The sequence below is a fragment of the Ctenopharyngodon idella genome, chromosome 4 (genome assembly GCF_019924925.1).
Source record: "Ctenopharyngodon idella isolate HZGC_01 chromosome 4, HZGC01, whole genome shotgun sequence".
Lineage (NCBI taxonomy): Eukaryota > Metazoa > Chordata > Actinopteri > Cypriniformes > Xenocyprididae > Ctenopharyngodon > Ctenopharyngodon idella.
In genome coordinates this window covers 19,343,260-19,367,085 of record NC_067223.1, presented here as the reverse complement: position 1 = coordinate 19,367,085, position 23,826 = coordinate 19,343,260, and the positions used below count along the sequence as shown (strand labels likewise).

General features: G+C 37.3%; 3 protein-coding genes and 2 long non-coding RNA genes across 14 annotated transcripts in view; 2 read left to right on the top strand and 3 right to left on the bottom strand.

Moving 5' to 3' along the window:
* Window positions 1–15,053, bottom strand: part of LOC127510637 (nuclear factor 7, brain-like) — a 21,930-nt gene extending 6,877 nt beyond the window's left edge. For 2 of the 10 annotated variants that reach the window (XR_007929687.1, XM_051890474.1), the window contains exons 1-6: window positions 14,478–15,048; window positions 12,377–12,472; window positions 12,032–12,262; window positions 11,885–11,907; window positions 11,684–11,802; window positions 11,148–11,329 (exon numbers count right to left, since the gene is read on the bottom strand). Coding sequence is in view for 8 of the 10 variants with exons in the window: in XM_051890474.1 (XP_051746434.1) it covers window positions 11,148–11,329; window positions 11,684–11,802; window positions 11,885–11,907; window positions 12,032–12,262; window positions 12,377–12,472; window positions 14,478–14,852 (1,026 nt within the window). In the remaining 2 variants the exon portion in view is untranslated. Of the gene's footprint in view, window positions 1–9,545; window positions 11,330–11,683; window positions 11,803–11,884; window positions 11,908–12,031; window positions 12,263–12,376; window positions 12,473–14,176; window positions 14,353–14,477 lie in introns of those variants that run through there. The other 8 variants (XM_051890473.1, XM_051890468.1, XM_051890477.1 and 5 more) reach the window with 8 other exon arrangements.
* Window positions 1–23,826, top strand: part of LOC127510642 (gastrula zinc finger protein XlCGF26.1-like) — a 172,765-nt gene that overhangs the window by 123,702 nt on the left and 25,237 nt on the right. The window lies entirely within an intron of this gene.
* Window positions 439–16,810, top strand: LOC127510710 (uncharacterized). Its single transcript, XR_007929701.1, has 2 exons — window positions 439–711; window positions 16,765–16,810. It is a non-coding gene; the product is annotated as an uncharacterized LOC127510710 (long non-coding RNA).
* On the bottom strand, window positions 700–3,290 carry LOC127510717 (uncharacterized). Its single transcript, XR_007929717.1, has 3 exons — window positions 3,126–3,290; window positions 2,285–2,860; window positions 700–933 (listed from the first exon to the last, which is right to left on the bottom strand). It is a non-coding gene; the product is annotated as an uncharacterized LOC127510717 (long non-coding RNA).
* LOC127510668 (ensconsin-like) lies at window positions 16,475–23,826 on the bottom strand. The gene is made up of 3 exons (XM_051890567.1): window positions 23,284–23,826; window positions 20,225–20,340; window positions 16,475–16,986 (listed from the first exon to the last, which is right to left on the bottom strand). Exons 1-3 carry the CDS (start codon window positions 23,702–23,704, stop codon window positions 16,498–16,500), a joined length of 1,026 nt encoding a protein of 341 aa, XP_051746527.1. The 5' UTR covers window positions 23,705–23,826; the 3' UTR covers window positions 16,475–16,497.

Sequence of the window (23,826 nt, the reverse complement as noted above, 5' to 3'; positions counted from 1 at the left end):
TGCGGATTCGGGTGATGTTAGAGCTGATTGGCACTTCTCTAATACACATTAACAGACTGTGACCCTCACATCATCTTATTGCCACCTGAACACAGCTGTGCCAATCCTGCAGCTGGATTTTGATGAGGCAGGTGATCTCTGTCTTTCTTGCTTTCTAGTAGTCAGATAAAGCAAAATAATAAACATATGTTCTATATTTTTAAATGTTTGGTGTCTTACAACAACACCCATAATTTTACAAATATTTAAATTAATTAATGTTATTATATCAACCTCTCAAGAAGAGATTGGCAAATATGTGAAATGTTCCTACAAATTATTGTAGGGAAGTTTACCCCAAATTATTCCTACAAATAAAATGTTTGTTCTAAAATATATTTATACTTATTCTTAAATCAATCACACATTTACATCAAAATAAATTTTATTAAAGAAATTTTAGAAAATTTTATTTAGAAATTTTATTTTATACAATAATCTCAAGAAGGCGAAGAAATCGTTCTTCTCTCTCTCCTTTCCTCTCTCTCGATTGCTTCTTGATGTCTTCTTTCTTCTCTTTCTCTGGCTTCTCGTTCCCGTTTTGTCCTCTCGCTCTTGTCTTTCTCTTTCTCTACGTTCCTCCCTCTCCTCCATTTCCCGCCATCGTCTCTCCTCCCTCTCTGTTGCTTCTCGCACTCTCTCAGCCTCCCTCTCCTCCATCTCCCGGATTAGGTCCTCAAAGTTTTTTCTTTTTGTCCCAGTTCTCTCTGGCTCTGGGCTCACTGAGGCTGATGTGGTCAAAGCAACATCTGTATCAGATGAGGCAATAAGGGAAGGTGGACTAAATGAAGGTCTGCCTCCAACTGCCTCATCCATGGCATCATACCACTTCCAGGATACTTCTGTGAGTTCACCATCCTCAGTGCTCTCCTCTGTCTTTGGACATTTGAGATCCTACAGAAATGTTCAAACAGAATACAAAGTCAGTCATTTTAATTACACAATTTAAATAGTCATTAACTGTTGCATTAGTAGTAACAAAATTCATCCATCTTCCTTAGTGTTATTCCCCTTCATGTGCAGGGTCCTGCTCCACACATACACACACACACACATTTTGATTTGGCACAGGTTTTATACCGAATGCCCTTCCTGACACGACACACAAATGTGGCTGTTATTTGGCCAAAAACTCTGCAAGAAGTGATCAGAAATCAAGAATCAAAAATTCTCTGCACATTTTGTATATTATTTATATTTATATATTTTAGGGAAGTCAATAGATACATTTTTGGAAACATTTTACATTAAGGTTCCCTTTGTAAAGGGTTTATAAAGGTGTCTGTTAATGAGTAATAAGTCATTTACAAATGCATCATAAATCATTAATAATGCAGTTATAACTGCATGAATAAAAAGGGCGACTTTAATGCAATACCTGCCAAATAGTGAGCCGTTTTTAACTGGTTTATTTCATGATGCAGCAAAAATTAGACTGAAGGGTGTTGTATTTGTGCTTTTCTTACTAATATCTCATGACTGCCACTTTTCTTACTATGTTGCTTACCAGAAGTTTCTGTCTTACCCGTGATACTCTCCAAAAAGGTCACGATGCCTATCCACAGAAGTGTATAAAAACTGATTTCTTGTTTTTTTAAAGATGAAATTCCAATTTTATTTTGAAAATAAAACATAAGATAATAACCATAACTTGATGAGATATTAATAATAAAAAAATTAATTCCAGTATCAGTTACCTGTGAACCTTAATGTAGGGTGGACACTTATGAACCATTTATTCATGAGTTAGTAACATTACATTAAGGTTCACTTTCATAGATTATTAATGTTTATAATTCATTAATAAATGGTTCACAGGTTTCTACTTTACATTATGGTTCACTTTCATAGGTTATTAAAGTGGAAACCTCTGAACCATTTATTAATGAGTTATAAACATTAATAACTTGTGAAAGTGAACCTTAATGTAAAGTGAACACATGTGAATCATGTATTTATTAATTATTAATGTACACGCAGAAGATTTTTTTTTTTTTCTGATGAAATGTTTTATTTTTGTTTTATTTATGTTTTATTTGATGCAGATATCAGCTTTAAACTTGAAACAAAATTATGACTTCTCATGAAAAGTGGCTTATGCAAGTAAACTCAAATTAAAACATTCAGAGAAACAATCAAGTACTCCAAAAAAGATAATAAGCATCACACCTATAAGCCAAACATATTTGATACAAGCTGAATAAAGGCACCTAAATTAGGCACCAGTTTAAAGAGTTAAACTCACCTTTGGAGCTTTTTTCGGATGACAGTCTTCTTGGACAGGTCAGCAGCTACTTAAAGAATATTATTTTTCAATTGAGATGATAAAACTATTCATTTCATCCTCACCAATGTCATAATATGTCTTTGTTTTGCTTTTGTGGTGTTTCCACATTATATTCATCATCTTGTAAAGCCATAAACTCCAATAATCTTTTGGAAACGGGACGTTTTAACCACACAAGTAATGCAAAGAGAAATAAGACACATTATTATTAGGTGTAAACATAATTAAAAGCAAAAGATTGAGAGAAAGATGAGGGATAATAATTTAAGGCAGGCATGGCAGTGAGTGTATACAATGATAGGACAGGAGAAGAGGAAATCATTTCCGAGTAATCATGGGGATGATGATTTGGCCTTTGCAAATGAACTAAATATATTTTTTGGTAGATTTGGCACATATAGTTGATTATAGTTTAGAATGAAATATAAGAAAGGTACTTGCCGACATTGTTTTAAAAAAGTCAGAAGTTTCTTCTCCAAAAAGTAGAGGGAGGCCACAAAGAACTGCTGTCCGCTTAGCAGTGACGTCAGTGCTCTATGGGGGGGATATCAAATTATCCTGAATGAATCTACTTAAAAAATCCAGTGATGGCCTTGCTCAGAAAAATATGTTGTAACATAGAGTGAAATATTTAATTGGTTAATATATTACTTAATATTTTTATAATTACTTAAGATATTCTTGGAACGATATGAGGGTGAGTAATTAATGACAGAAATTTCATTTTTGGGTGAACTAACCCTTTGATATATGACAGGTCACAAAATTTAGTTTAAGAAAGAAGCATTGACAATCTTACCACAGATTTCATTTCCTGAAGATACTCAGAAAGTCTTTTTCAAACTGCCCCTTTCTTGGTTTCAAAAATGTCCAGAAATCGAGCTGTATGTTGATCAAGTGCAAAGAAGAATTCTTGCTTGAGGTTTTTGCTTAAACTCTGTATTGATCTGGAAAAGGAAACAGAAAATTAATGTCTTTTAGGCTTTTGATTACAGTGTTAAAAGGATACTTGAAAATTACTTGCCTGTCTTTCTGTGAAGAGTGAAGGCCATCTTTGTAGAGTCTCTTTTACTGGAGGCTCCATCTCAACAATCTCCTTTCTTCTCAAGGAAAAGGTAGAGTCCATGTGCTGTGATATCAGGGTGGAACTCGGATGACATTTCTTCATTTCCTCCACAAGTTGTAAGCGTTTAGATTCCATGCTGTGGTCATCCTCACCAGCAGGATAATTGGGAAGAAAATTGATTTCAAATCATTTAGGCTTTTTAACACTTCTCTGAGAATCTTGGTGTCCCTTTTTCCCAATGTTTATAAGAACATCTGTGCATCCAGCTTGGCGTAGCTTCGTTCTATAATTCCCCATTTTAAATTTTAGGCTGTTCTTCCAGCCGTTCCATCCAGTGGAGGAACCCGGTTCAGTGAGGCATGGATGTTTTTTGACCAGTGCAGATGCAACACCATTGAAATCATCATCACAGGGATATGCTTTGAAGCAGTACACAGACTCTGCAAGTTTTTCAAGAATTTGAACTTCTCTTCAAGTTGTTCGACCAATGAGTCCAAAGTTTCTGGTTTCCTACGCAATGTGATTTTCCGTATGTCATTTCCATTCACTACCACTCTCATTACAGTTCTTGTCTCCACTGCGTCCTGTAAATCTAACAATTAGAAATAAATCAATTAGTTTGATACACGGTTTCAATATTGAAGTGATGAATGAAAACCTTTTTTACTCTACCTAATAATGCTTTAAGCCTTTATGACTTTCTTCTGCAAAAGAAGATATTTTTGAAGAATGCTGGTAACCAAACAGTTTTGGGTTCCCCATCGAAGTCAGTGGGGAACCGAAACTGTTTGGTTGCCAACATTCTTCAAAAATATCTTCTATTGAGTTAAACCGAAAAAAAGTCATAAAAGCTTAAAACAATATTAGGTTGAGTAAATGATAAGAGTTTTCATTTTTAGGTGAACAATCCTATTAAATGTTCAGTTTAGCACAAGATGAAATGTTTCACTGTAACAAATGTCCTGCCATGAATTTTGTAGGATGCCAGTGGAAAAAGGTCATTCAAATCAGACACCTTAGTGACCACCACTTCTGGTACATGGCTGCACAGTTCATAGGAGTGTAGATGCTCAATGTACCACGCTGTACAACAATTTTTACAATTAGTCTAAAATCAGGCAGACATGAACTTGCACCAGCTGACAGAACCATATCAGGACTGTATTTGATGCCATCGATACAAAGGATGAAATCAGTGTAGATGTCACTTTGTCCATTTGGACAGAAGGTTTAAAAAAAGAAGATGAGTCCATGTGGAACGCCATCAAAGTTTGTGTGACGTTTTTGAAATTTTTTGTGTCACGAATGATTTGTTTGAAGAACTTATGCTTTCCCTCAAACGCATGGTCCAGACATCTCTAAGTGGCCCATATGTCCTTATTAGTTGGGGATAGTGTTCAATATAGTGGTGTTTGGGACGCAACACAAAATGAGGAAATACTTTTGAAAGCAAACCTCTGTGCTCTGAAATTTTAGCCCCAAGGAAATCAATGGTATCATCAGTGAATCTGAAGGATGTCGCCAGTTCTACAATGTCTTTCAGAAGCATTAAAATCTCCCATGTTTCATCATGTTCTGGGATGTCAAAGCCAATCATTAGTGGGAGAAGTCTTATAAGTGCCCAGTTTTCATGGCCATTACCACCAATCGTGCCTTTAGAGGCAAATGTGGCTGGAATGACCTGAGGTTGATCTGTCTTGTCTATGAATTTGTATGGAAACTGTTTGATTGTTCGGTTCACAAACTCAAGGGTGATGTACTTTTTGTTGATTAAATCGTTAAGGCACAGTGCCATTTCAATGGGTATGACACCCTCCAAGAGATCGTGCATGATGTCAGGTGGAAAGCCACTGACTGAGTGAAAATGGTCAAGCTCATTTAAAACACAACTGCCTTTTACACCGTACTCTTTCACCAAATTTTGGTCCTTTAAATCTTCCTCAACTTGCCTATCATGATTCTGCTTTGTCCTGCGTTCAAATCCTCCTTCTGCTGAATTTCACTCTTTTTTCACCATGCAGAAGCGGCAAGGGTGTTCCACAATGCAACTCTCTTGAAACCCTGCCAAGGAATGAGCACCAGGATTATCAGCACAGTTCCCTTTAAACATTCCCCTAACTGCTCCACAAAGACACCATGTTTCTCCAGCATTTTGAGGTCTTGTAAAAGTGGGTGAAGGATTTTCTCATATCCATACTGTTTTACTGCACTAGCTTTGCATAACAGAGCCAGCTGAATTGCCTGAAGAGACGACCTGTGTTCATATGGAAGATTAGCAAGAACCCAATACACACTGAACATCTTGTGTTTCTTTTTTGAAGTGCCAAGAGGATTTATAGAGTGTACAAGGTAAGCAAAATCCTCAATTTCCCTGCCATCAAAAAATCATTCTCACAATAGTTAGTGCTGTCTATGTAAGAGCTGATCCCGTCTGCACTGTCAAAAGGAGCAAGAACTTGGTCAAGGACATCAGTTCTGTTTAAAAGCACCTGTAACATATTCAGAATTGGCACATACGCAAATGATTGTGAGTCTTCCCCAATCTTGTATTCAGTTGGCATTACAACTGGAAATTCTTTCTGAAAATACAATGCTCTTTTACTGATTGTAGAGAGCGCTTCACCAGAATCAGTCATTTTCAAGGTCAAATTATTCTCTGTGACCGCTGTCACAATGTCTTTCAAAAGAGAATCACTATCACGGACTCCACGTTGATCTAGAATCTGTTGTATGGCATTACACAATAGAGGTTTTGACAGAAGAAAGGTCTGATTAATTTGTTGAACTATTTCCTGTACTGCTGCATCAGAGATATGCAGAATGGTTTGCATCTTAAGAAAGAGCAAGCCTAAATTACGTTCAAGTTGATTCTGTAAAAGATCCAGATTTTGAGTCTGGTCATCTTCTTCATGTTCATCTTCGCCAAACTCAGTAGAATCCATTGACTCATGGTAAGACAATGTATTTTGTGTAACATCTTGTGGTAAATCTGCAGTTAAAGAGTTAGTTCACCCAAAAATGAAAATTCTGTCATTAATTACTCACGCTCATGGCGTTCCACACCCATAAGACCTTCATTAATCTTCGGAACGCAAATTGAGATATTTTTGTTGAAATCCGATGGCTCCGTGAGGCCTACATAGGGCAGCAATGACATTTCCTCTCTCAAGATCCATAAAGGTACTAAAAACATATTTAAATCAGTTCATGTGATTACAGTGGTTCAATATTAATATTATAAAGCGACGAGAATATTTTTGGTGTGCCAAAAAACCCCAAAATAACGAATTATTCAGTGTTGGCCGATTTCAAAACACTGCGTCAGGAAGATTCGGAGCGTAATGAATCAGCGTGTTGAATCCGCAGTTCAGAGCGCCAAAGTCACGTGATTTCAGCAGTTTGGCGGTTTGACACGCAATCTGAATCATGATTCGACACGCTGATTCATTACGCTCCGAATCTTCCTGAAGCAGTGTTTTGAAATCGTTCATCACTATATAAGTTGTTATTTTGTTTTTTTTTGGCGCACCAAAAATATTCTCGTCGCTTTTATAATATTAATATTGAACCACTGTACTCACATGAACTGATTTAAATATGTTTTTAGTACCTTTATGGATCTTGAGAGAGGAAATGTCATTGCTCCCTATGTAGGCTTCACGGAGCCATCGGATTTCAACAAAAATATCTCAATTTGCGTTCCGAAGATTAACGAAGGTCTTACGGGTGTAAAACGGCACAAGGGTGAGTAATTAATGACAGAATTTTCATTTTTGGGTGAACTAACCCTTTAAATTTTGAGTTTCAACTGCAATGCTGGGTTTTAATTTCCTCTGACTACCTAATTGGTGTTTGTGGGCATTAAATGTTGAACAAATTCTGCTTTCAAAATTGCAGTCATTGTATGGGCACTGAAACTTTTTTTTTTTTAGATGCTGACGTAAGTGGGTGAAAAACTGTGATTCTGTACAAGGTTCCTTAAATTCACAGAGTGGACAATGAAATATTAGAGCAGATTCTTTTGATACACATGTTTGTTCTGCATTAACATGTTTTGGATGATTTCTTGTTAAATGCACCTTCAAAGCACTGAAGGACTTGAATAAGCATAAACAGCCAGTGTGAAGGCATGGAATTGGACTAGTTCTGGTGTAGCTTCCATGTTTTAAGTGATAATGCTTCAATAAGAGAGCTCTCTTTTCACAGGAAAAAAAACAATACTTACATTTCCATTGCGTGTCTCATTTCACAAAACATTCTCTGCAAAAGAAGAAAATAATATTAACATACAAAATCCTTATATATTTATTTGCAAATCATTGTGTAATGTTTAAACTTATTAAACATATGTTCAAACATTCAAAAATATCTTAAGTAGGCCTAATCTACAATGAATATATATAAATTACAACGTTGCCTGTACAACACACCTAAACACTGTAATATAAATCTCTATATTGGAGTAATCAGTTTTCCTCAGTCAACATTGTACACAATAAAATTAAATGCGGAACGACTCCACCTATTGGCAGAACTGTGCATGGCCACTTGAAAAAATTCAATATACCTATTATGTTAAGTAGAGTTTAATTGAATCTTTTGAGTTTAATAACTTGCTGTGCTAAAAAGTTGTCATTACTTTGTTAACCTTATTAAGGTCAACAAACTTACTCGAAATAAGTTATATTCACTTAATATTATTAGTAAGATCATCAGTTACATTTTACATTGAGACGCGCACTTAGGTCTGCAAATGCGCATTAGCTCGATCCAGCCTGAAAAAATACCATTTTCTTTGTCATTATTCGAGCGTTTAGAAACAAAATTTATGAGACAGTTGTTGTCAGATTTCATTGGTGATTTCAAATATGAAATTTAATCGAAAGCTTGGCAAACAACTTTGGAAAATTTGATGTTTCCCCTTTCAAAGAGATAGGAGCTGCACTTGCATGCCCGAGAGGCGTTTCAAAGATGGCCGCCGAGTGAAATGACTTGTCTTAAAGGGACTTTGGTGCTGGGCGCTGTGAAGAAAATAGATTTGCAATTATTGATCTTTAAACAAGAGGAGTAGACAACTTCTTCACAACAATGTCTTTTTTATATGCCTTAACAAGTAGAACAATGAGCATTCGCTTATACTTAAGCTTATACTTAACACCTATACTAACACCTATACTTTAATGTTTTTACATTTTAATACACTCATGATAACACTCATATACCAAAGTATATTTCAAAATGTATTTTAGGGGCAAGAAATTCAATCTTACATTAGCCTACATTTAGGCTAAATGCAAATGTGGATTGAATAGTCAAGACATTGAAACTACATTGTTAATATTTAATAATGCTTATGTATAAAATTCAGTAAAGAACATACTTTACAAATTTACAATCTTCAAAAAATATGTATTTTCTTTGATTAAAATATATAATGCAAAATATATTTTTCAATATTCTTTTTCAATATATTTTAAATGTGTTTTAATTTATTTTTTTTTTTTTTTGGTAAAAAATACATTTACGCAAATATATTTTTGGCCATTTTTTTTTATTTTGAAATATATTTAAAAAGATTTCTCATGTTTTTTGGCTTCTCATGTTTTAACCAATACAAAGGGACATTTTAATAAAAAGTGATCAATAATTTCTTAATTTATGGACAGTATTTTTCTTCATGCTACATTCAGGGCTCTGTGTTACATGGGAATAGATGTCACAAAAGGATGTGCATGAGTGACCTGTTGAAATACATCAGTGAAATATTAAATGTTGTTTTAAATAATTTGGTCACACTAATTTAAAAATTAGTCACAATATTGACACAGTAAATAAATATAAGTTTTTAGAAAACTAGGCTATATCACTCATTTTTGTGGGCCAGCCACTGTTAAAATGACTTAATATATGGTCAGACAGTTCCATGTGTCATTATATTATTAACATTTTACCAAAATCAAGCTGAAATGGATTTAGAAAGTTTTTGACCAGCGAATGTTGGACACGTGTTTGTAGAACGGCAGCATTTCAGGCAGTAAGTGCATCGCATTACTTTCATCAACTTAACAGATTTTAAAGTTTATTGTAGCTATGTGGGCACTCACTTTTTATGTAATTCGGCCAAAATCTTAAGTTATAAAAGAAAATGCTGTATTTATTCAAACAACAAGTTCTTTATTTACCCTTGCATGGCAAACAAGACAGGCCAAAATGTGTGCGGCACTCAAAAGATATTGAAGCGGCAGTGGATTCCAGAATCCCCTTCAATATGACATAATTATACACTGTAAAAAAAATATTTCAGACCACTCCAACTCAAAATTTTTAAGTGATTGGAATTTACATTTGCTATTTCCTAATCATATCATTTAAACAGATATTTTAATGTTTCATAAGTTGCAAAATTAAAATGAAAATGTATTACAAAAATGATTAGATATGTTTAACATGGTCAAGCAAAAATTGTAGCACAAATCCACAGTAAAGCACATTCCACAAACAATGCAATCCTACTGTTCATTTGCTAGTGATAAAACACCAAATATAAACATTTATTCACAAGACCAACATGCTAATCCACAAGAAACTGATTAACATAAGCTGTAACTGACTGTGATAAAACTTTAAACGGCGGACACTGACGTCACTGCCACACGATAGGCTGAGGTGCCGCATGTGATCCAAGTTAGCCGTTACGCTGTTTCCAATGGTAAGAGATACAGACCCTCTCATCTCCCAATAATAACACAATATGCTTGTTCGACTTCATGCAGCGCTGCACAGACCGATCGGCAGCTGACTTGAAGCAGTGCATGCTGGTTAGAAATGTTGTTCTACTTGAGACAGCATGATTGTTGGGGAGGAGATGAAAACAGAGACGTGAAGTCGGACACTTTTTTGCTTCCAGTAGTGACGCTCCCGTTGCGTTTGCATACTTTATCACAGCCGAAGTGAAATAAATGCAATATTTCTCAAAAACAGATATTTCCGAGACATTTTCATTCAATAATTTATGTACTAATTACAACGTCTGTTTGTACAAGAATTAAATTCGACATAAGCATATACAATTTAAATACCAAAGTGGGGTCTACGTTTTTATCAGTTTTATTTTGATAAACATCACGACTACATGAAAAGAGCTTTAAGTGTTATAAAATTACAGATTTGCAAGCATTAGTGGAACTGAAGGCATTAGAATAAACACGAATGCGTTTTCATGCGGTGAATCCGGTACTTTGATGCCATACGTCAAAATCACATGGCGTCGACGCTGTCTCAAGTCAGCCGCCGATCACTCTGCGCAGCGCTGCATGAAGTCAAACAAGCCTAATCTCTGGAGCAACTGCACCTGACTGCAGAATCCGGTGTGGCAGCCTCACTCACTCATATTTAACTGTGATTTTCTACTGTTACAAACAGTTTAACTGGTAAAATCCTCAGAGGGGAAGTTGTGCAGCGATTATATAAGAATGGAAAGACAGTCTCTGTGAAGGATGTCCTGAATGTGCACAGATTGTTTTTGGTTACAGGATTAGAGAATGACACGGTTCCTCCGTCATAGTCCAGCTGAACTCTCACACGCTGAAGCTTCTCTTTAACAGTAAAGGCAGTCCTGGGTTGCTCTGGGGATTGTGAGCTGTATATTCTGTTCATGTACCGCACACGCCAGACATTAGACTTAAAGAAAACATTTCCCTTCCTTTGGTTTGATGCTGTGGTTATTCCAAGACTCCAGTATGTATTGTCACCAACCTCCACATCCCAGCAGTGTGTTCCTGAGTTAAAGCCCTCAGAACTCAGGACACATGGATACCTGTTAAACCTCTCTGGATTATCAGGACACTTTTTACCTTCACCACTGTACGACACACTGGTCAGATCAGTAGAGAGTGTGAGCCGAGGATGTGCTGTGTTTGGATCTAGAGTCAACGGAGCTGCAGAGAGAATAACATCAGATTAGTGGATGAAATATGATGGCATTAGAAATGTAAATGTAAAACACATATAAAGACTTTCTTGCAAGAGATCATAAATCATGCGATCATAACAATGGTCTCTCAGTTACTGACAGAATGGATTGAGGCTTCAGATTTAATATCAGTATTCAATAAACACTATTGTATCCTAATACATAAGCATAGACCACAAGGAATAGACTTTTTATGAGTTCGCTGTATAATCTGAGGATTTTCTGAAATACAGAAATTCAAGTGATTATATTTCTATCAAATGTTTTAGTGTATATCTGAACTATCTTTTGCACTGGTGTCGAATCTGCTGAGACTCACTGTGTTGGACAGTTTCCAGCATCTTCTTCCAGACTCTGAAGGACAGGTTGCCCAGGTAATGTGACACATGAATCAAAGCTCCAGGACTCATCTGTGGATCCGGCTGTGAGATCTGGACTCTGGAGGAACATTCAGGAGTCAGAACTGCAGTGAATTTGAGTTCAGATCCACTGAGAGAAGAGATACGAGCAGCTCACTCACCTTTCCATTGTGACGTTAAAGTTCTGGAAAATAAAGAGTTTGAAAACATTTTAATATCTTATCCAACACACTTATTGTCAGTGTCTCTCTATACAACATTGGCAAGTAGTTTTATGCTCAAAGAATGAATCCAGATTGATTTGTCACCTTTAGAAACGAGACGTCATTGGCTTTCATCATCTCCTCCATGTCTTTGATTGTGTGTGAAAGAGATGAGATGTGTCTCTTCATCTCCTCCAGCTTCTTCTTCATCATCTGCTTCTTCTGCTCCTCTTCCTCCCTCAGTGCAGTGATTGTAGCTTCTTCTTCATCTCTGAGAAACTGATGAAGCTTCTCAAACTCTTCTTTAATCTGACACTCTGTTTGCTCAGCTTGAGACTGAAATCAAATCACATTCACTTCAGTCAGCTCTGTATTAAAACACACTCCACTAATGTCATTAATAAACTCTGTGTGTGTGAATGTGGAGTATTTAACTCTTTATATCCTCACCTCGATGTGTTCAATTATTCCATCATACTCTTTTTTCATTTGTTCTCCTTGTTTGAGCTTGGTTTGTAAGGATGTCAGTGCTGTATTAAATTCCTCCTACAGGTTAAGATGAAAATCTGTGAAACTTATGTTGCTAAGAGGTTTAAACATTGTATGTTTGGATGCATTTGTTTATATAATTTAGTAACCCATGACATTTCTACTGATTTTCAAACCAAACATGTTTTGTGCCAATGCTGTTACATTCAAGATGTGAACATCGGAGGGGTTGAAGCTCAGTGCAGAATATCAGTAGTAACCCAGATAGCATGTAATCATTGAAACAATGTTGAGTCAGTGTTGATGGTCAATGCTAATTGCATTGAATTAACGTTACAAAGTGATGCTGGTTTAATATCACTTTTGCACCTGCAATTAATGCTGAAACAATGTTGAGATATCAACAAAACATCAATGGTAATAACAGCGTTACAACTATGATTGATACTACATCATTGCTGTTGAATTAAAATTGAAATGAACAAAAATAATCATTAGTAATATTGTTTGATCAATGTTATTGTTCTGTTGATGTTGGAACATTGAAAATTACGGAGCCCCGGACATGACATGCAGGAAAAAAATAGTAGGCTAAAACGTGCGCACGATTTACTATTTCGTTCACTCGATTTATAAAACATGCGCATTTAATTTTTTTCAAAATTTGGGGAAAAACTTTTAAATGCGATTTCTCAAATTGGTTGTTAAACACTGTTGATATTTGAAATCAGCCCAAACAAACCCACCCCTCTCTTTATTGCTCAAGTCAACACCATTGTTGAGTATTTTCTCCTTAAAACTGCAGTAAACCAAAGACAGTCTCAAACCCGCGGTTTGAAGTCGTTGGTGTTTCGGATGTTATAAACTACCTTGTAACCAATCACATCAATGTGCCGGCATATCATTAACTGACTGCATAAGGGAGTCTCAAAAGAAGGATATATATTTTTCTGTTGATATGAAAAATCTGGTAGATTTAGCAATATAGCGGGTATATGATGTATATTACGATGTTAAGATGAACTATACGCCTTTCTCCACTGACGTTCTTGGTTGTTCAAAGCGTTTGTAAGGATACTGATTGTTAGAAGGCAGATTCACGAACGGGAACATGGTTTGTGTAACATTAGCAACACATTATTAGCTGTTTGATAATGTAGTCAAGCAGAACGCTAATCATATTAATTACCGTTATGTGTCTGACATTGTAAAAAGCGATATCATTGTGCAGTATTTACCTCAGTAAGTTGGAGCTTGTGCGAGTGAGTGTTTAAATATGTGATTTTGGTGATCAAAGATGAGTTTTAAGGGATAAAATTATTGACTACAGGGGGACTTTAAAGGAACTCTTTAATAACTTATTTAAATAAATATATCTCATTAGATTCAGTACAATAAATCAACTGCAAATAACAAGTGCAAAAAAAAGAACAGAGAAATAATAAGATGCACCATTGTTTGCAACCCAAAAAAGTCAACAAACAACACTACTGTATAGGATGCACCTGTTTTCTCTCTAATAAGGAGGAAATGATTGGACTACTGTGAAGTGCACATGCAGAACCAAAATGGGTGTTTACCAATCAGTGCACATTTTCAAACTACAACTGGTGTTTTTCAACCATTTTTCAATAGACTTGCTAAAATCATGAGGGCCCACCCTAAACCAAGCCCCCAGTGGATTAGAGCAAAACGGGTAAAGTGGTTGAAAACACCCCACTGATTGGGAAACACCCACTAGTGTTCTGCAGAGATACGTACCTGCAGGATCTTGTTCATCAACTACAAATCACTGTTAGTTCAATGTCACTGTCTTCACCCATGTGTGCTGTCGACTTTCATCAAAATTTCAATGCTGCTCCAACATACATTAAACATTGTAATGTCAATTTCAACCAAAATGATGGTTTGGATCAAAACTCAACATTGTATCAATGTCACCATGCTGTCTGGGAAGTCATGGAGATTTAGTCTGAGCAAAAATAAATACTGGTCTATAAATAATACTGTTCCTATGTTTAGCACTGTATTTAGCACTTGAAATGAGAGACATTAGTTTTACCTTGTAAGATGAAAGCACTTCACTGATGGGTCTGAATGTGTGATTGGCGTGTTTCTCTGAGTCTCTGCACACTAAACACACAGGCTGTTTGTCCTCCAGACAGACGAGTTTGAGTTTCTCACTGTGTAAGTTGCAGATCTCCTCATTTCCCTCCTTTATCAATGAATCACACAAGTTTTTTAACGCTAGATTAATTGGAGGTTCTTGTTTTGAGGATCTTCTCCTGCAGACAGGACACTCCTGAGATTTCTTAGTTTTCCAGAACTGTTGTAGACACTCTTTACAAATACTGTGACTACAGGACAGAATAACAGGAACCTTGAAGATTTCACAGCAAACAGGACAAGAAAGCTCTTCCGCAGATTTTGAATCCATTTCCTCGTTTGTAAAAGATCCAGTGATCTACAATTTACTTTCACTTTCTGAACTTTGGTTTGAAAAGTAAAATAACCATTACAATCAAAATCTAATCTGGGTTCATTCAGAAATCCTAATATAATTTGTCCTCCTCTGTTCTTCACAACACTGCCTCGTTTTAGCTTTCAGCAAAAATGAAAGCTAGAAATAATGACTAGTCACTTCCTGGTAGGTTTTGTAAGAGGGTGGAGTTTCTGAAGACAAACTCGTTGTATAGTTTTACCTTTATTTTATTTGTGCTTTCAAGCACATTATTGACTCAATGGACTGAAGAATCAAGTGAGAATATGTAGAATTAAATATAAGAAAATTATAAGAGAATTTAATCCTATAAAACAAAATGTTTAATAAAATATGTATTGAGATTGAGACTGTCAGTGTGGAGGGGACACACATTTCATGATTGGATTCATGAGCTTTCAATTCAATATCTATTCATTTTGATACATGGATATAGTACATGTTTATTTTTCTCAAGGACAAAAATCTAATGTTGTAAACTACACAGCTGGTAAATGATTATTAAAGGATAATTAATAACTGATTTGGATACAATTTGATGTAAGTCCATTTTTATAATATTAACATTATGATAAAAAATGTTAATGGTATAAAATATATTGAATATGTAATAGTTATTTTTTATATTATTTCTTTGTAAAATGTTCTCTATACTAGAGTACAGAGTTTATGGTCAATGAATGTCTTCTCTGAGGTTTGTGACCTGACACATTGTTTACAAGATGTTTATGTATGGCTGAATTATTTAAGACCTGGAACATAATACTTCAGCAAATTTAAGACTTTTTAAGGACTAAAATTTTAATTTTTACATTTTTTTAGACTTAAGACCCCTCTGAAATCCTGATATAGGTTGCCGACCCCTGGGTTTAGGCTATTAAAAAATGTAATTTAGCCAAAAAATAACCTTTGCTTTAAATAAATGTTCATTTTAAAGCAGCCTACTTCAGTGTAATGTTACCATATCATCTCGCTTAACACTGAGAGTTTGAATAATTGTAATGTGACGATTGGGTGCGGATATCTAAATCAGAGAAAATCATGGGTGCGGGTGGGTGGATGATTTGTATGTAACTGCGGATTCGGGTGATGTTAGAGCTGATTGGCACTTCTCTAATACACATTAACAGACTGTGACCCTCACATCATCTTATTGCCACCTGAACACAGCTGTGCCAATCCTGCAGCTGGATTTTGATGAGGCAGGTGATCTCTGTCTTTCTTGCTTTCTAGTAGTCAGATAAAGCAAAATAATAAACATATGTTTTATATTTTTAATATAAAACAATAATGTTCAGACAACACCCATAATTTTAAAAAATATTTAAATGTTATTATATTAACCTCTCAAGAAGAGATTGGCAAATATGTGAAAAGTCTATAATTTACAGTGAATTCCTAAAATGTTTGTTCTAAAATATATTTATACTTATATTTTATAGTCCACATATAATTATAATATGTATACACTACAAAAGAAGCATTTTAGAGAATGGATGCTTGTTTACAGAAATTTTAAGAATGGAAATTCTTAAATCAATCACACATTTACATCAAAATAAATTTTATTAAAAGAAATATTTTATTTTTTTGCAATAATCTCAAGAAGGCGAAGAAATCGTTCTTCTCTTTCCTTGGCCTCCCTCTCTCTCCTTTCCTCTCTCTCGATTGCTTCTTGATGTCTTCTTTCTTCTCTTTCTCTGGCTTCTCGTTCCCGTTTGTCCTCTCGCTCTTGTCTTTCTCTTTCTCTACGTTCCTCCCTCTCCTCCATTTCCCGCCATCGTCTCTCCTCCCTCTCTGTTGCTTCTCGCACTCTCTCAGCCTCCCTCTCCTCCATCTCCCGCATTAGGTCCTCAAAGTTTTTTCTTTTTGTCCCAGTTCTCTCTGGCTCTGGGCTCACTGAGGCTGATGTGGTCAAAGCAACATCTGTATCAGATGAGGCCATAAGGGAAGGTGGACTAACTGAAGGTCTGCCTCCAACTGCCTCATCCATGGCATCATACCACTTCCAGGATACTTCTGTGAGTTCACCATCCTCAGTGCTCTCCTCTGTCTTTGGACATTTGAGATCCTACAGAAATGTTCAAACAGAATACAAAGTCAGTCATTTTAATTACACAATTTAAATAGTCATTAACTGTTGTATTAGTAGTAACAAAATTCATCCATCTTCCTAGTGTTATTCCCGCTCATTTGCAGGGTCCGCTTCTCTCTCTCACACACACACACAGGTTTTATGCCAAACGCCCTTCCTGACACGATACACAAATGTCACAAATGTGGCTGTTACTTGGCCTTTAAGATTTTGCTCCACAAAAGCACTGCAAGAAGTGATCAGAAATCAAGAATCAAAAATTCTCTGCACGTTTTGTATATTATTTATATTTATATATGTTAGGGCTGTCAATAGATTTTTTTTTTTTTTTTAACCACAATTAATCACAGGCTTCTGTGCGAATAATCTGTGCGAATAATAGCAATTAAGAAGAGAAGCAATCCCCTCCTGTGTTCCGGCGAATTAACGGAATGTCCATCCGAGGATACCGCATGTCTGGCGGGCCGATAACAGTTCCCGGATTTGCACAACGGCTTTGTGTTGTGCTTGGGCCATGCCCACACCGAAGCAAACCTACGAGGATCTGATTGCCACTACTGTGAGGACCTGCTTATCAATATTCTCTGCACGAGGCTCGCTGTTGTGCTCAACGCAGAGAGGATACGAACAGCTCCCTCAGGAGGCTCTACTGATGAGATAACACCAGCCCAGCACCTGCGTTCTCATCACCCACCAGAGCCCCTGGTCTCCTATACTGATGTCCACCAATTACAGGGTTAAGCACCGAGGACGGTGAGCTCACAGCAGCATCCTTGAAGTGGTATGCTGCCATGGATGAGGCAATTGGGGGCAGACCTTCCATTAGTCCGCCTACCCTTATTGCCTATATTCGACGGCAGTCCTGCAAGTGTTTCAGACTAGACTCCTGAAGTCCCTGTATGAGGAAGGCCTGGACCTGGAGTCATTTTGTTAGCAGTGGATCTCACCCTGTGTGCAGCGAATAAGATCACCCAAGGAGTCGGGTGTAGCATGGGTAGTGCTGCAGCATCTGTGGCTCATGCTCACAGGAATGCGTGACTCAGATAAATCACCGCTGCTCGACGCCCAGTGAACCCCCAAGGCCTCTTTGGTGATGCCGTAGGGGCATTCTCAGAGAATATTGCAGAGGTGCAAAAACAGTCTAAAATGATGACCCACTTACTTCCCAAGCTGGCCAATGCTCACCTGAGGGAGATTGCTCCAAGCATGAGCTTGCAATCTGATCCTGAACCAGTGATTCATCAGAACTAACAAGAAGTCCCATTAGGGCGTGAAACAAGTTCCCCGCCAGTCCAGTCCAATGCAGAGGAAGAGAACGATGTCCATGGAGAGAGAAGGACCGCATTCCAAGAGAGCGTGTTCGAGTTGCAGCAAGCAATGTTTAAATGTTGTTTTACCATTTCAAAGAGTTGTAATAAACACAAAAACAAACATACCACAATATCAGAGCTTGTTTCCACCTCAAAACCTCCCCTCAGGGCAACATTCTGCAGAACGAAATCTTGGTGCAGCCCAAGGTGACAGATGTGAATATCCCTGTGCCTCGAGCTGCGGATCCATTACCTGTCATATCTGCAGACGGAAGCGCAGCCCTCACCGCAGCAGACACCGCTGTGTCCCTTATCAAGCTACGTAAGTGCATGGCACTTCCGGCAGTGTCAGATTGGGTTGTCAAGAATGCCTATACACTTCAATTTGCTCGCAGAGCGCCGCACTTCAGCGGTGTGATCATATCAGAAGTGCTGGAGCAGAGCACTCCGCTTTTACTTGCAGAGATTCTCTCTCTCCTGGCCAAACAAACATTATAAATAGTGCCCAAGGAACAATAGGAATCTTGTGAAAAATGGTGGTGTTATGCGCCCAATCTTGGATTTAAGGCCACTGAACAGAACGCTGGCAAAGGGCACGTTCAAAATGATCATGATGAAACAGATCCTCATGCTTATTCAGCCTGGGGACTATTTCATGGCAGTGGACTTGCCTACTTTTGCCCCTCATCACAGAGTCTTTTTGAGGTTTGCATTCAAAGGTTTCGCTTATGAGTCCAAAGTCCTGTTGTTCGGACTACCTTTGGCCCCTTGTACTTTCACGAAGTGCATGAATGCAGCCTAGAGCCCTGTCAGTCCATCGCATTCTTATGAATGATTTTGGACTCGTGCTCGATGGTCGTGCAAACTATTCTCAATGTCCTGACCTCTTTTGCACAGGGGAGAGCCGTTCCTCTGAAAACATTTCAGAGGTTACTGTGTCTGATGGCGGCTGCAGCCTCTTTTTCGCTTTTAGCTTTGGTTATAGCACCACGTCCCGCGGAGAGTGAAATCAGGGACAGCGCGCATTGTAGAAACACCCACATGTCTTGGTGGGCTTAAGTCCTGGCTTAACCTGAGCATGTTTGAGCAGGAAATCAGTATAGGTAGTAAGCGCGGTTTGACTGTTAGTTTGACTGTCTCAGCTGATAACCAGTTATGTAAATTAGCCCACTGCGACAGCAGACCAGTGTTCAGTGCATGGACGAGTGCCCAGAGGCATTGGCATACAAACCTGCTTGGAGCTGAAAGCTGTTCACTTAGCCCTGCAGGATCTCTTGCCATTGGTAAGAGACCGACATGTTCTCATTCAAACAGACAATACAGCGGTGGTTGGTGGCATACATCAATCACCAGTGAGGTGTGCATTCGTGCACAGTGCAGAGGATGGCACAGCGCTTTCTCCTATGGGCAATCAGCGATTCCTCTTGATCTGGCGATTAATCAATCAATTAAAATATTATATATATATATAAACAACACTGAATACATAAATATATAACTGATGCAAATAATACGTTTGGCCAGCTGCAGACTTTGGAAGGATCAGGTTCTCCATTATGTCAAAGCAGACGGTGAAAGTATCGTCCACTTAGTGTGTCATAAAATTGATGGGCATGGCGACAGTGTAGTGTGTACAGCAGAATCTTATTCTGCTTCTCTTTAGCAGACAGATCAGGATCATTAATTGCAATAGAGAACACATCTTTGGCAGGATGACCAAAGGCCATGTTAAAGTCATGGACAAAGATGCTCCAGTAGAGTATGAAACTTGCTGATGATTTTACTCAAGAAACATCTTATGCATTTTTGCTACACAAGTCACTAGGAAGGAACTTTCTCCTTGGTGTTTCACGTCGGGCATAGTGGCTTGCTCTACAAGAAAAAGACTGTGTGTGTATTCAAACCTGCTCCCCCTTTGCAGTGTCCTCTTCTTGCCTGGAACCACCACGATTTTCAGGACGTGCTTTGCCGTTCTCAAACCAGTACTTTGCAATGCCTTGGACTCTATCTTTCTTGACACCTGAAATTAAAATAAAGAGGAAAATGCAAATGTCAGAAATAAACACAGCTGGGAAAAAGTAGCTACACAATCATACTTGAGATAAAAAAAACAGCTTATTGCATTAGGAAAAAAAAGTATCAATATAATATTTATTTATCCATCTATGAAATATATTTATCTATTTACGTATCTACTGGCTGTGAAATTTCTTAAACACAAATCATCAAACCAATCATGCATATATTACCAACAAATGACAACAGATCAATCATGCACGTCATTTTTTGCACTAAACATGTTGTTCTTGACTAAGAATTTTAAGTAGCCTGCAACATCTAATGAAAATGTTGTATTTGGAGCCAGTTTGGGGCTAAATTGCATAGATTCATCAAATTATCAGTGCTGAAAAATAGTCATGTTGCGCACTTCCTGAAAACACACTGAACTACACTATACGGTCATTACGGGTCATAATAAAACTTGTAACTGTCAAATAGACTATTTTATTAATCTTAAGTATTGGAAGATGATTCGGCAACCTGGTGTTTTCTAGCCAAGTGTCTATATGTGCTGTCTGCCGAGAGATCGTTTCTTCCTGCGTGACCGCATGGGAGAAGATGACCGGTGTTACAATATATTTAGTTCCTGAAATATTTGGTTCCACAGGGTGGCATGAATATTACCTGAATATTAATGATATTCCCCTATTGTGGGCTTGTCCTTAAGACAACAACATACAAACAAATGGAACTGAAAATATTAGTGCAGCCTCCTCAACTTGTTTAATGGATTATTTCGAAAAGGTAATACTAGTTTCAATGTTAAGCATAAACTCCAACAGTTTACATGTTTAAAACAATGCATTGTTGGTGTGATATGATAAATCGTCCGAGTTATTTTGCCTGATTACAGGCATTCACATGCAGACACAACTTTTCCTGTTTTTTTTTTTTTCGATATCATGTAGAAGTAAAAGCTCAAAGTAAATGCAATTAAAGGGTTAGTTCACCCAAAAATGAAAATTCTGTCATTTATTACTCACGCTCATGCCGTTCCACACCTATAAGACCTTCGTTAATCTTCGGAACGTAAATTAAGATATTTTTGTTGAAATCCGATGGCTCCGTGAGGCCTACATAGGGAGCAATGACATTTCCTCTCTCAAGATCCATAAAGGTACTAAAAACATATTTAAATCAGTTCATGTGAGTACAGTGGTTCAATATTAATATTATAAAGCGACGAGAATATTTTTGGTGCGCCAAAAAAACAAAATAACGAATTATTTAGTGATGGCCGATTTCAAAACACTGCTTCAGGAAGCTTCGGAGCATTATGAATCAGTGTCAAATCAGCTGTTCAGAGCGCCAAAGTCACGTGATTTCAGCAGTTTGGCGGTTTGACACGTGATCCGAATCATGATTCGACACGCTGATTCATAACGCTCCGAAGCTTCCTGAAGCAGTGTTTTTAAATCAGCCATCACTAAATAAGTCGTTATTTTGTTTTTTTTGGTGCACCAAAAATATTCTCGTCGCTTTATAATATTAATATTGAACCACTGTACTCACATGAACTGATTTAAATATGTTTTTAGTACCTTTATGGATCTTGAGAGAGGAAATGTCATTGCTTCCTACGTAGGCCTCACTGAGCCATCGGATTTGAACAAAAATATCGTAATTTGTGTTCCGAAGATCAACAAACGTCTTACAGGTGTAAAACGGCACGAGGGTGAGTAATTAATGACAGAATTTTCATTTTTGGGTGAACTAACCCTTTAACTACATACCATTCATAACAACAGTGCACCTTTGGAGCTTTTTTTCTGATGACAGTCTTCTTGGACATAGGTCAGCAGCTACTTAAAGGGTTAGTTCACCCGAAAATTAAAATGTTATTTATTACTCTCCCTCATGTCGTTCTACACCTGTAAGACCTTCGTTCATCCTTGGAACACTAATTAAGATATTTTTGATGAAATCCAATGGCTCAAAGAGGCCTCTATAGACAACAATGCCGTTGAAAATCTCAAGATCCACAAAGGTACTAAAAACATATTTTAAAAAGTTCATTTGAGTTCGGTGGTTCTACCTTAATATTATAAAGTGACGAGAATATTTTTGTGAGCCAAAAAAACAAAATAACTTTTCAACAATATATAGTGATGGGCCAATTTCAAAACACTGCTTCGGAGCATTACGAATCAAATCAGCGATTCGGAGCACTAAAGTCACATGATCTCAGCAGTTTAGCCGTTTGATAGGAGATCCGAATCACTAATTCGATTCGTAAAGCAGTGTTTTGAAATCGGCCCACTATATTGTTGAAAAGTCTTTATTATTTTTTTTAATTTTTTTGGCGCACAAAAAATATTTTCGTCGCTTTATAATATTAAGGTAGAACCACTGAACTCACATGAACTGATTTAAATAGGTTTTTAGTACCTTTAGATTTTCAATGGCATTGTTGTCTATAGAGGCCTCACTGAGCCATCAGATTTCATCAAAAATATCTTAATTTGTGTTCCGAAGATTAACAAAGGTCTTAGGGGTGTGGAACGACATGAGGGTGAGTAATAAATGAGGACATTTTCATTTTTGGGTGAACTAACCCTTTAAAGAATATTATTTTTCAATTGGGATGATAAAACTAATAATTTCCTCCACACCAATGTCATAATATGTCTTTGTTTTGCCTTTGTGATGTTTCCATATTATTCATCATCTTGTAAAGCCACAAACTTTACCGGAAACTGTGTTTTAACCACACAAACAGCACTTCGGCTCAGTTTGAAGGAAGCAGCCATAGAATACAGTTCCTTCAGAGATGCAAAATAAATTTGATATTATTCTGCGGAAATAACACCGATTCTGAAAATGTAATTGAAATAAAAACCCTGCAGGCACGAATGCAAAACTAAAAGAAATTTGTTATGAGAAAAAAAAAAATCTTACTTACAGAAAATGCTGAGGAATGAAGCCTGGCAGACGGGAACTTTGGTTTGGTCTTCTTTTAAGACGGCATACTTTATAGTCATGTCTCTCTGTCTTCGCTTCTCGGCTTCTACAGCACTCGGTCTCCTCCGCTTGCACTGCATAATATCCAAGTGAGACAGCAGGATGGCGTCTTGTTTCACTTTGTCGTGGGTGGAATAGAGCTGTTCTTTGATGTAGGTAATGTCCGTTTCTGTCAGAGTCACAGCAGCACACGAAACGCTGTTGTGTTTACATGCTATTCGCGAAATCCTTTCATTGCCACTGTAACGTTTTTCTTTAGCCTTAGAACGGGCAGAATTATGAGGTTGACCCCGTTTTCTTTTGCCAGTGACTGAAACTACCACATGCTCATCCATTTCATCATATTCTATCTTAAACTCCATCTTGTTTAGTTAAAAATATCTTTAAACAGGATAAAAACTTGCAGCTCGACAACTGAAAGCCGACCCATACACACACACCGTCGTTCATCTTGAAATCATATGATTCGATTCGCGTCTTCTGA

What these genes read in the sequence shown, in the direction of transcription:
- LOC127510668 (XM_051890567.1), bottom strand. Translation starts at nt 23,704, where the DNA reads ATGGAGTTTAAGATAGAATATGATGAAATGGATGAGCATGTGGTAGTT. An exon ending in TTCATTCCTCAGCATTTTCT is followed by an intron (nt 20,341 to 23,283) that starts GTAAGTAAGATT and finishes TTTTAATTTCAG; the next exon opens with GTGTCAAGAAAGATAGAGTC. An exon ending in ACACTGCAAAGGGGGAGCAG is followed by an intron (nt 16,987 to 20,224) that starts GTTTGAATACAC and finishes ACATTTCTGTAG; the next exon opens with GATCTCAAATGTCCAAAGAC.